The sequence below is a fragment of the Aquarana catesbeiana genome, linkage group LG13, assembly GCF_042186555.1.
Source record: "Aquarana catesbeiana isolate 2022-GZ linkage group LG13, ASM4218655v1, whole genome shotgun sequence".
Classification (NCBI taxonomy): Eukaryota; Metazoa; Chordata; class Amphibia; order Anura; family Ranidae; genus Aquarana; species Aquarana catesbeiana.
The window spans coordinates 101425521-101437916 of NC_133336.1; the positions used below are offsets into that span (position 1 = coordinate 101425521).

The window sequence follows — 12396 nt, forward strand, 5'->3', positions numbered from 1 at the left end:
GGAAGAAACCGAAGGAAGATAGAAGTTAGAAGATAGAAGAAAGAAGAATCATTTAAATAAAGGAATTGTCAAAAACTGTCTCTTGTCATTTTTAACATTTTTGACACTTTTTTGTGAAATGGTAGGGGTACTTTTGTACCCCCTTACCATTTCACACAGGGGGGAGGGCCGGAATCTGGGGGTCCCCTTGTTAAAGGGGGCTTCCAGATTCCGATAAGCCCCCCGCCCGCAGACCCCCACAACCACCGGGCAAGGGTTGTGGGGATGAGGCCCTTGTCCCCATCAACATGGGCACAAGGTGCTTTGGGGGGCTACCCCAAAGCACCCTCCCAATGTTGAGGGCATGTGGCCTGTCATGGTTCAGGAGGGGGGCTGTCTCTTGTCCCCCATCTTTTTCTGTGGCCTGCCAGGTTCTGTGCTCGGTTAAAGGGTCTGGTATGGATTTTTGGGGGGACCCCATGCCATTTTTTAAAAAATTTTGGCCGGGGTTCCCCTTAATATCCATACCAGACCTGAAGGGCCTGGTATGGAATTTAGGGGGGCCCCCCCACCAATTTTTTTAAAGTTTTGGTTCGGTGTTCCCCTGTGGGGAATTCTCATGCCATTTTTATCAATGAACTTTTATGTGTATTGTCGGACCAGCAATTCATTAATAGCCGCAAGTAGTTTAAAATGACTTTTAGTGCATTAGTGTAGTGCGTCCTGCTCACAGTGTTCAGCTAAAACTACAAGTTAGTGTGGTGCGTCCTCCTCACAGTGTTCAGCTAAAACTACAAGTTAGTGTAGTAAGACCTCTGCACAGTGTTCATCTAAAGCTACAAGTTAGTGTAGTGCGTCCTGCTCACAGTGTTCAGCTAAAACTACAAGTTAGTGTGGTGCGTCCTCCTCACAGTGTTCAGCTAAACCTACAAGTTATTTTTTTGCGAGCTCTGCACAGTGTTCAGCTAAAGCTACCTGTAGAAGGTTGGTGGTGTTTTCCTGATCCTATCACTACCGCAGGCAGCTAAATAAGCTGCAAGTTATTTTTTGCGAGCTCTGCACAGTGTTCAGCTAAAGCTACCTGTAGAAGGTTGGTGGTGTTTTCCTGATCCTATCACTACAGCAGGCAGCTAAATAAGCTGCAAGTTATTTTTTGGCGAGCTCTGCACAGTGTTCACCTAAAGCTACCTGTAGAAGGTTGGTGGTGTTTTCCTGATCCTATCACTACCTCAGGCAGCTAAAAAAGCTACAAGTTAGTTTTTTGTGAGCTCTGCAGTGTTCAGCTAAAGCTACCTGTAGAAGGTTGGTGGTGTTCTCATACTACAGGCAGGCAGTTGATTTTGCTAGCTGCAGTATCAGTACATCAGGACAGGGTCAGGGGAGCTTGGTTTTTTGGGCCATGATCAGGGATGCATGCACTGTCCTGTCACCATTTGAGGAGGCCATGAGGATGGTGAGCAGTGACAGTGCATGCATCAGTGACACTGTCCCCCTTGTCCACCTGTTAGAGCACACGCTGCGTGGAATAATGGACAGGGCACTTGAGGCAGAACAGAGGCAGGAAGAGCAGGACTTCCTTAGCTTTCAAGGCCCCCTTTATCCAGACAGTGTTCCTGCGTGCCCGCCGATCACACAGGAAGAGGACGAGGAGGAGGAGGAGGAGGAAGATTGTGTCAGTATGGAGGTGGAGCCTGGCACTCAGCATCAGCAGCAGTCTTTAAGGGATCAGTCCCAAGAAACACATGGACTTGTACGTGGCTGGAAGGAGGTGGCTGCGGACCATGTCGTCCTTAGTGACCCAGAGGACTCCGGACTGAATGCCTCAGCAAACCTACGCTGTATGGCCTCCCTGATCCTGCAAAGCCTGCGTAAGAAACCTCGTATTCGTGGTTCAAAGGTGGCCGTCTGACCGATGCGTTCAGACAATTTTTTGGTCCACAGCCCCAAGGTATGATTGGTTCCAGCAACCATCGCCAGCGTCTGTTTTACATGGTGCAGGAATACCTAGGGGCAAGATCTGACTTGGACACCTTTCCCACCGAAAATCCTCTGGGTTACTGGGTCTTGAGGATGGATCACTGGCCAGAGCTTGCACAGTATGCAATTGAGCTACTGGCCTGTCCTGCATCCAGTGTTCTTTCGGGACGCACATTCAGTGCTGCTGGAGGCTTTGTAACCGATCACAGGGTGATCGGGTTGCAGTGTTGTGGCACCAGCACCAGTGCCTAAGGCCTAATTTTTCAGCCCCTGTTTAACAGGGGCATGTAATTACAATTTCTGATGCAATACTTTGCAGCAGGGCTCGTTCCTGCGTTCCAAATAGAGTATCTGTGAGGGGTTGCAGTGTTGTGTCACCAGCACCAGTGCCTAAGGCCTAATTTTTCAGCCCCTGTTCAACAGGGGCATGTAATTACAATTCTTGATCTAATATTTCACAACAGGGCCCTGTGAGGGCTTACAGTGTTGTGGCCACAACAACACCTAAGGCCCAAATTTCTGCTGAGTATATAGGGCAGGCCCCTACTTTTAAACATCTAACTTACAAACGACTCCTACTTGCAAACGGAAGGAGACAACAGGAAGTGAGATGAAATCTACCCCTAGGAAGGGAAATTCTCTCCTATAAGAGTTAATATGGGAAAACATTTCTCCTTTCCACTGATGCTTTCCAATCCTTGTTCCACAAAAAACCCCAAATTTTCAAAAAACATTTGTCATTGGGACAAAAAGTGAGGTGAAATCTTCTGAAGAGGAGGACAGACAGCAAAACAAATGTCACAGGGGTGATAACCCTTCCCTATGTTTTCCAAAAAGCTTAAAAAAGATTTTTTGGCTGGAGCTAAACACGTTAAAAATGTACCCGTTCAAAATTACAAACAGATTCTACTTAACAACAAACCTACAGTCCCTGTCTTGTTTGCACCGCCTGTATACTGCTGTTCAGAGTATATAGGGCCTGGTGGCCCCACACCTTTCCTTATTTTAATTTGGGTGCAGGGTTCCCCTTAATATCCATACAAGACCCAAAGGGCCTGGTAATGGACTGGGGGGTACCCATGCCGTTTGTCTCACTGATTTTCATCCATATTGCCAGGACCCGACATTACATTAAAGCCGCAAGCAGTTTTAAATGACTTTTTTTCCTTTAAAAATGACATTTTGTGCAGGGACTGTTCTAAGCACAGGAAACACGCGCCACTTTACAGGCATACTATAGACACCCCCGAGGTACGATATTTAAAGGAATATTTCACTTTTTTTTTTTTTTACTTTAAGCATCATTAAAATCACTGCTCCCGAAAAAACGTCCGTTTTTAAAAGTTTTTTTTGCATTGATACATGTCCCCTGGGGCAGGACCCGGGTCCCCAAACCCTTTTTAGGACAATAACATGCAAGTTAGCCTTTAAAATGAGCACTTTTGATTTCAAACGTTCGAGTCCCATAGACGTCAATGGGGTTCTAACGTTCGTGCGAATTTTCGGTCCGTTCGCAGGTTCTGGTGCGAACCGAACCGGGGGTGTTTGGCTCATCCCTATCAGGGACACATGTTTTGACAGCAGACAACATAACGATCTGGAAAGGTAACGTGTCCATGTTATCCAACGATTAGGAATCTGCATGGTCTGCCACGATACTATCTCCACCTTTTTCAAATGGATTTGCCATGATTCGTAATTCCATGCTTATCTAGACTCTTATAATGTGGAGTCTAGGGATCTGGTAAGCGAACATCTTACACAACCACAGTAAAGGTGCACTCGGGTGAATGTTAATTCATTTTCTCTTCAAGAAATTGTTTCCATACACTGTATTTACTACTTCTCCACATATGGAAACACCCTATGGACTGTTGTTTGATATTTAATTGGTTTTCACCATTTTATCATTGTTCACATAGCATGGCAATTTATGTTGTCTATATATCCCTCTGCCTGCAACATCTCATCCCTAGATAGTATAATATCCTCGGTAGCTAAATACCCCACAGATAATATTATCGCAAGAGCTTTTAATATGAGCCTGTGTCCCAAAATAGATAAACCTACTCCACACACTCCCACAGGCTTCACTTGGTCTAAATGGGCCACACTGCTTAAACTCCAAGATGTTTAGCCTACATACTAGTGTGTTTACCTGTCACACTACTACTCCAACTTTAAAGTACAAAATATATCTATTTTCCTATAAGGAATATCTGATTATGCCCCATTGCTGCTTCAATGAGAATCCCTCAGATACGCTGTGGAGATTATGACAGTACTGGATTTAAAAAAAAATTATACAAACAGCTGAACAAAACTACTGGGATTTAACCTGAAGCCACACCTGTGGTTGTTAAGGATGCATCTAAAGCCTAATATGTTCAGGCTGCGGCCAAGTCCAGGGTCCAATGCCTATAAACCCAATATGTTTAAACTCAGGACCACTCAGTTCATGAAGTGCTACAAATCGCGTATCAAGAGGTAATGCTTCTCTGCACAACAGCATCTAAGAAAAAACGTATACCTTAATCCCAACGAATATATGTAAACAAACCACCACAGTTAGTGCAGCAATCATAATGAGGGCGGGGGGGGGTAATATATATACCCTTATTTTCCCTACCTTGGGTCCTCCACGCTGCAAACGCGTTGAGGCCCAAATTATCCTAGAGGAAGTGCAATTTCCATATACTTCTCTACAATCAGGGAAGACGCCTGGAGTGAACGGTACCCTGACTGCATTTTTTTACCTATTTTGGTGTCTTTGTACTGCAAATACAAATATTTTAAAAACTACATTAGAACAGGGCTGTCTCCCTGTCTTCGTGTAGAAGGCAGTTATAATAGTTGTTCCCAAACCCAGTAAGAACCTTGACCTCTCACTCCTAAATGCTGATGCCAAATTCTTGCTAAAATATTAGCCATATGCCTAAAAAAAGTTATTCTTACATTGACCCACGTAAATCAGCCTGGTTTCATTCCAAGGAATTGAACCAATATGAACTTGGGAGGTTATTCAAAATCATAGGGAGGGCCGACCAGGATGTTGTTTCAGAGGTGGTGGCCTCCCTAAGATCCTGGAAAAGCATTTGACTCGCGTTGAACTACCTCTGGACTGTTATAAAAATTTGGCTTTGGTCCTAATTTCATTCCCTGTATATGCCTACTATACGCTTCTCCCACAGCTCGAGTACTCACTTTTAGGATGTTACAGTATCTCACAGTACCTCACATTTTTGTTAATATTTTATTATATCTTTTCATGTGACGACACTGAAGAAATTACACTTTGATAAAATGTAAAGTAGTGAGTGTACAGCTTGTATAACAGTGTAAATTTGCTGTCCCCTCAAAATAACTCAACACACAGCCATTATTGTCTAAACCACTGGCAACAAAAGTGAGTACACCCCCAACTGAAAATGTCCAAATTGGGCCCAAAGTGTCAATATTTTGTGTGGCCACCATTATTTTCCAACACTGCCTTAACCCTCTTGGGCATGGAGTTCACCAGAGCTGCACAGGTTGCCACTGGAGTCCTCTTTCACTTCTCCATGACGACATCACAGAGCTGGTGGATGTTAGAGACCTTGCATTCCTCCACCTTCTGTTTGAGGATGCCCCACAAACGCTCAATAGGGTTTAGGTCTGGAGATATGCTTGGCCAGTCCATCACCTTTACCCTCAGCTTCTTTAGCAAGGCAGTGGTCGTCTTGGAGGTGTGTTTGGGGTCGTTATCTTGTTGGAATACTGCCCTGCGGCCCAGCCTCTGGAGGGAGAGGATCATGCTTTGCTTCAGTATGTCACAGTACAGAACTATAGCTCCCCAGTGCCGGCAGCACTCATGCAGCCCTAGATAATGACACTCCCACCATTATGCTTCACTTTAGGCAAGAAACACTTGTCTTTGTACTCCTCACCTGGTTGCTGTCACACACGCTTGACACCATCTGAACCAAATAATTTATCTTGGTCTCCTCAGATCACAGGACATGGTTCCAGTACTCCATGTTCTTAGTTTGCTTGTCTTCAGCAAACTGTTTGCATTCTTTCCTGTGCATCATCTTTAGAAGAAGCTTCCTTCAGGGACAACAGCCACGCATACCAATTTGATGCAGTGTGCTGCATATGGTCTTAGCACTCACAGGCTGACCCCCACCCCTTCAACCTCTGCAGCAATGCTGGCAGCACTCATACGTCTATTTCCCAAAGACAACCTCTGGATATGACGCTGAGCCTGTGCACTCAACTTCTTTGGTTGACCATGGCGAGGCCTGTTCTGAAACCTGTCCTGTTAAACCGCTGTATGGTCTTGGCCACTGTGCTGCAGCTCAGTTTCAGGGTCTTGGTAATCTTCTTATATCCTAGGCCATCTTTATGTAGAGCAACAATTCTATTTTTCAGATCCTCAGAGAGTTCTTTGCCATGAGGTGCCATGTTGAACTTCCAGTGACCAGTATGAGAGAGTGAGAGTGATAACACCCAATTTAACACATGTGCTCCCCATTCACACCTGAGACCTTGTAACACTAACAAGTCACATGGCACCGGGGAGGGAAATGGCTAATTGGACCTAATTTGGACATTTTCACTTATTCACTTTTGTGAGATACTGTATCTCCCCAATTTGCACTGCACAGAGCAAAGAGACAAAGCTGCCCTCTCTTACCAAGGATGCCCTTTCTCACCAGGGCTGTTTGCCCTAGCCCTACAACTACTGGCCATACAGCTCCATTCTTCAGAGACAGTGCATAGCATAGTAGATGGTCCTTTGGAGAAGACTTTTTATATGCTGGTATCGTGCTATCTTTCATGGATGCTGCCACCTCCTTACCTGCAGCCCTAAAAGTTATCAATGCCTTTGGTACCTTCTCAGGTATCAAAATTAATTTGAACCTACTGTTCTCATTGGACCCTGCCTTCTCTCCGCCAATCACAAATATCCCTCTCACCTGGGTTTCAGACATTAAATATTTTGGAGTTAAAATATGACGTGACATCTCTCAATATATAAATGATAACCTATATCAGATACTGCAACAATTAACTTAAAAATATTCTATGTGGAAATCCCTACCACTGACTCTGGTGGGACAGGTTATTTTTATTAACATAACCTTTCTTCCAAAATGTCCACATTTTTTTAGTCAGACTCCTATTCCAATACCTACAACAGAACAGACCAAATTATTTCTTTCTTTATATGGGTGGGGGGGTGAACCTAGACTAGCTAAAACTTCCCTACAACTACCCCTTTATAGGGGTGGGCTAGCAGTCCCCTGCTTTCAGAAGTACTATTGGGCAGAAGTGTTGGCGGTTTTCCCAGCTGGCTACCCAGCAATAAATTTCTAGACTACATGTTTGGGTTCGTATTCCAAACTAAACAACTTTATATGTTGTATTTTGCAGCCCTCACGCAAACCTATATATATTACCACTGTCATGAAGACCACTATTATGGTATGGAAGCAGGATAGGAAACACTATTGCATAATAAACAACTTATTCCCCATTCATTCCTCCCTGGGGGTATCCCCTCTCTCTGGTATCTCCACTCCTTACCTTATCCCCATTTGTAGGCCAGACCTGGTATTAAAACTTTACAACATATTATGCCAAAGTGATTTTTGACAACATTCTATCTCTCCAACTGGATGTTCTATGGATTTCTTAAGCTAAAAGATCCAAGCCCAATTTCTGACACCTATTAATCTAGCCTCCAATGGCATTGAGAAACTTTAAATAATGGAAAGTGTCGATACGATCTCTATCTTAGGTTAACCAGTACTGAAATGTCTAAAGTCTCTTGTCTTTTTGGAAAATGGTAGCAGGATATTCCAAACTTGGCAAATAATTATTGGAATGAAGGCATACAACAATATCTCTCCCTTATGATATCTGCCAGTGATAAGTTTTTACAACTTTAATGCCTGCAACAGATCCCACATTTGTCAATCTGAGAGTTTTTTTCTTTTATACATAATTTAAACCTGTCCTCACATTCAAACTGACATAAACCTAGGCGGGGAGGGGCTTATGTTGGGGGTAGCAGACACCCTAATCATGCTCCTGTGCATATGTAATAATGTGGATATGACCCATAGCTTAAGGTTGTTCATTTTCTATACTGCATTTTATGCTAGACGGCCAATTCTCCTTAGATAGAAACTATCTACCCAAACTACACTACATATGCAGAGATCCACTTTAATAGAGCTCTTCCCATTTAAAACTGTACCTATTTGAGACACAACTACCCTAAAAAAACGGACAAAATATAGGCAGCATGAATTGAAGCGTGGATTAACAATATGGTAAATGGTATGCTGTTTTAGCCTTATTTGCTAATATTTTAATGGATTCATTGCCCCTCCTATTTCACCTCCACCCCCATTTTTCTCTTTTCCATATTTTTCTCCTGGATAACAATGTACTTTAATAATATGGAACCAATGTGACTTTGGCCTGTAATATAAGTGCTAAGCCTATTGTCAGGAGCGTGTAAACCCTCCTGTTCTTTGACAGCTGCTGGCCTCATTCCAGCATCCTGGTTTTGGCTATGATGCATACCTGTCTGTCCACTTGCAAGGTGAGGGATGTGACCAGTCTCTGGGTGCAGACCAAACCTGATTTAAGCTAGCCAAGCCTGCGGTCTCATGCTTGTGATACTGCGTTTGTTACACTTATTTCAAGGTCCCTGTTTGTCTGCCCTGCTAGATTGGATTCCCTTGTTGTTGACCTCAGATCAGATATCGACTACTCTCAGAACTCTGCCTGCCTTTTCACTTCAGATTTGCCCTTGTCTATGCTAAACCTTGCCTGCCTTGTACCAGGACTGTTATTGAACCACTCTGGCTCAGTCTGCCAACCACAAGTGCCTGTTTGCTGTGCTCACTTCGTGCCTGCTCTGGCAAGGTAGTCAGGCACTATAGCATTGTGTATAAGTCAAGGGGGCAGCTATAAGTGAAGAACACAGAAGCCAGCTATAGTGTCTGGCCATCTGCGTTAGGGGGTAAGCATGACACCAATGTTTTGTAACTTTAAAAGTTAATAAACTTTACCCATTTAAAAACAAACATTTTAATAATAAAAAAAAAAAATGATTTTTAAACATAATGCACAGAAATGTAATGTATCCAGTATTGCGAGTTCAAATGTTTGATTTACATTTTTTTTTTAATTTAAAGAAGGGACTATGACAGTCCACAAAATAAAAAATAAAAAAAAGGATTTTGGTTACTTATTCTACATTTCAATCAAAATGTCAGTGGCACTGTATGCTTTTTGGTCTGTTTTTATATACAGGTGAAACCAATTCACCAAAAAGAAATGAGCATTTAGCTAGTCTCACAAAACAAATATGTACTAGGGATCTTATATCATATGCATAAACCACATTAACATTTTTGTACTAATGAATGTAGAACCATACTGTCTATCTTCTACTCTGAGGTCATTAAAGTGAAAAAAAAATGAGCAAGTATTCTTTTCATATTACCTTGTAGTTCCTTCCATGCTTGTCCAACAGGGAAATGACAGAGCGAATGTGTCTTTTCTCTATTAAGTTTAAAGCCTCTGGGCTTTCAATCAGGATACTGTGCAGAACCTCCAATATTCCTTTAACAAGATAGAAAAAAAAGTTGTATAAATAACGTTTGTATTATGTTATGTTGTCATTCAGCACCAGTTTGACAGAAGCTTTGCATCCCTACCCTGAAGTTTCCTACAGGAAACATGATGTACCAGTTAATGCCATTTCTAAATTTCTGTTGTACAAGGACAGACAGGAGTCAGATAATTCAATGCACTGCTGGTAACAGTGTAATGCTGTGACTGGACATAGCTTGTTTTAGGTATATTCTAAATCTAGTTATACATGAATGTACTCCTGCATTAATAAAGTAGTTGCTCCTTCTCAAAAAAATGCACCTACCAACTATTTAGACTTAACAACCACAGGCATGAATCTTATGGTATTATGTTGCTTAAAAATGACAAGACTGTATCAATGGCAAATGTGTTTTAGGGAAAACAATGCTTTTTTTATTTAGCTCAACTTCAGTAAAATTATATTTTCTTAGCTTTGGGTAGTAGAAAGAAAGGTTAAAATCTTCTCTCCCCTTCATCCTGTCCTTATTGCAACCACCCCTTTCAATACTAGATGTCACAGGAATAGGATGTGAAAGGAAATTTAGTGGCAAGAAAGAGAAAATAAGCAATAAATATCTGATGGAAATTCTAAACTTTGCCTACTTAACTATTACTCCTAAACTGAAACTTCTCGCTACAACAAAATCCTAATTTTTAAAGTGTGTCTGAACTCAAGTGAAAAAATGTATTGTATTGCAGTTTACCAGTCCTTAGATGTGGTGGCTGCATTGTTTTTTTCAGTTTAAATACATACAGTATTTAAGTTTTGTTTTTTCAGTTTAAATACATTTTCTGCAAGTAAAGAAAAATTCATCCTGGTCCTGATAGAAAAGCAGTGTTCTTGTAACTTCCTGTTCCCTGAATTAAAATCTCAAATCCTTTTGTCAATCATCCAAGTTCACTTCTCTGGACTGCAGAACAATACTCTATGTTATGGAGATGAAAGGAGGAGGTGTTTGTTGCCCAAATCAAAATATCAGCCTATGGTTACAATGCTGTTCTTCCTCAGATACAATACAGTAAGTGTTGTCAGCCTAGGACAGTAATTGCGTTACAGGAAAGGATCACTAAAATTTAAGAAAAAAAAGGCCCAAAAAAGAAGTAAGCAAAGGAAGCGGCTAGACTTAAGGACTGACAAAGTTAAATAAATTCATTTTTTTTTTCTTAGAATGAGATATGATTTAATGGGAAGCAGATAGAAATATTGTTTTTGGCCGAATGTAAATACCGTATATACTCGAGTATAAGTCGACCCGAATATAAGCCGAGACACCTAATTTTACCACAAAAAACTGGGGAAACTTTTTGACCCGAGTATAAGCCTAGGGTGAGAAATGCGCAGCTACTGTAAGTGGAAAAGAGGGTCAACAATGCCCATTTGCAGCCTCACTGTGCCCATTTGCATGCCTCACTGTGCCCATTTGCAGCCATAGGTCCCCCGAACTTCAAACTCAGTAGTTAAGGGTTCCTAGATGCAGCCAAAATTTGGGGTCTCTGGACCCAAAGGGTCCTGAAATGACATTGCTGCAGATGGGCACAGTTGACCGAATTTGGGGCCCTGTATCTCTGGGCCACTTGGTGCTAGGAACCCCAAATTTGGTATGAAAACCCAGTGGAACTAGCACTACAACATATCCAGCTGGGGTTCCTAGCACCAAGTGGCCCCGAAGTTGGTTCGGAAAATGTCAAGCACTTTTCTGCAGCAGAGGATGACATTTTCTGAACCGATTTTGGGGCCCCATATCTCGGGGCCACTTGGTGCTAGGAACCCCAGCTTTGGATATGTTGTACTGGGATTCCACACCAAATTTGGGGTTCCTAGCACCAAGTGGCCCCGAGATACGGGGCCCAAAATCGGTTCGGAAAATGTCATTTTTTGCACCAGAAAAGTGCTTGACACAAGTATAAGCCGAGGGGGGCACTTTCAGCACAAAAAAATGTGCTGAGAAACTCGGCTTATACTCTAGTATATACGGTATATCTTTTGCTTTTGAAGGTGCTCCTGAAAATTAACATGTAAACAAATTATTCCCAATGCCTTTCATGATGAAATACAGCCTAAGCCATGTTTTATATACAGATACTGTATTGCAATTATTTCAGTTAGTAAAACTAAAGTATCATACAGTATATCTGAAAATGTAATACTTATTTTATCTACTTATGGGCTTAATTCACAAAAGTTTAATACCACATGAGTAAAGAGTTAAAATAACTCTTGTGGTAGTTATCTCAAAATTAGTAAATTCACATGAAAAATACCATCTGCATTAAATCATTAAATGTTTTATTTTGTCATATTTAAGTGTTTTTTTTCCACATTATTTTACTAAAGACTGGACCTCCGGCTGCAGCTGGAAGTGAAACATTTAGCATAGCTATTCCAACCACTGCGAAATGTGACAATTCAGTTCTGGGATGCTAGATGTTAACGAGCCAGCACCAGCACCAGCAAAATATAACAACAAAAAATACAAAAGTGTGCAGTTACACCCCCCCCCCCATCCATATCAGGCTCTTTAGGTCTAGTATAGATTTTGGAGGGACCTCACGCCAAAAAAAAAAAATAATAGGCATGACGTTCCTCCCAAAGTCCATACCAGACCCTTTACCTGGCCATACAGCCAGGTAGGTCAGAAAAGGGGGGGAGGGGGAGACGAGCATGTAGCCATACCAGACCACATGCCCTCAACATGGGGGAGTGCTTTGCTGGGGCAAAACACCTTGTCCCATGTTGATGAGGACAAGGGCCTTTTTCCAACATCCCTGACCCAACAATCTGGT

The 12396-nt window shown here is 42.2% G+C and overlaps 1 protein-coding gene across 7 annotated transcripts in view; it reads right to left on the bottom strand.

Moving 5' to 3' along the window:
• The window catches only part of RYR3 (ryanodine receptor 3), a 1082755-nt gene that overhangs the window by 691041 nt on the left and 379318 nt on the right, over window positions 1-12396 (bottom strand). For all 7 annotated transcript variants that reach the window (XM_073608696.1, XM_073608694.1, XM_073608691.1 and 4 more), the window contains one exon: window positions 9461-9579. In XM_073608696.1, coding sequence (XP_073464797.1) covers window positions 9461-9579 — 119 coding nt within the window. The remainder of the gene's footprint in view (window positions 1-9460; window positions 9580-12396) is intronic.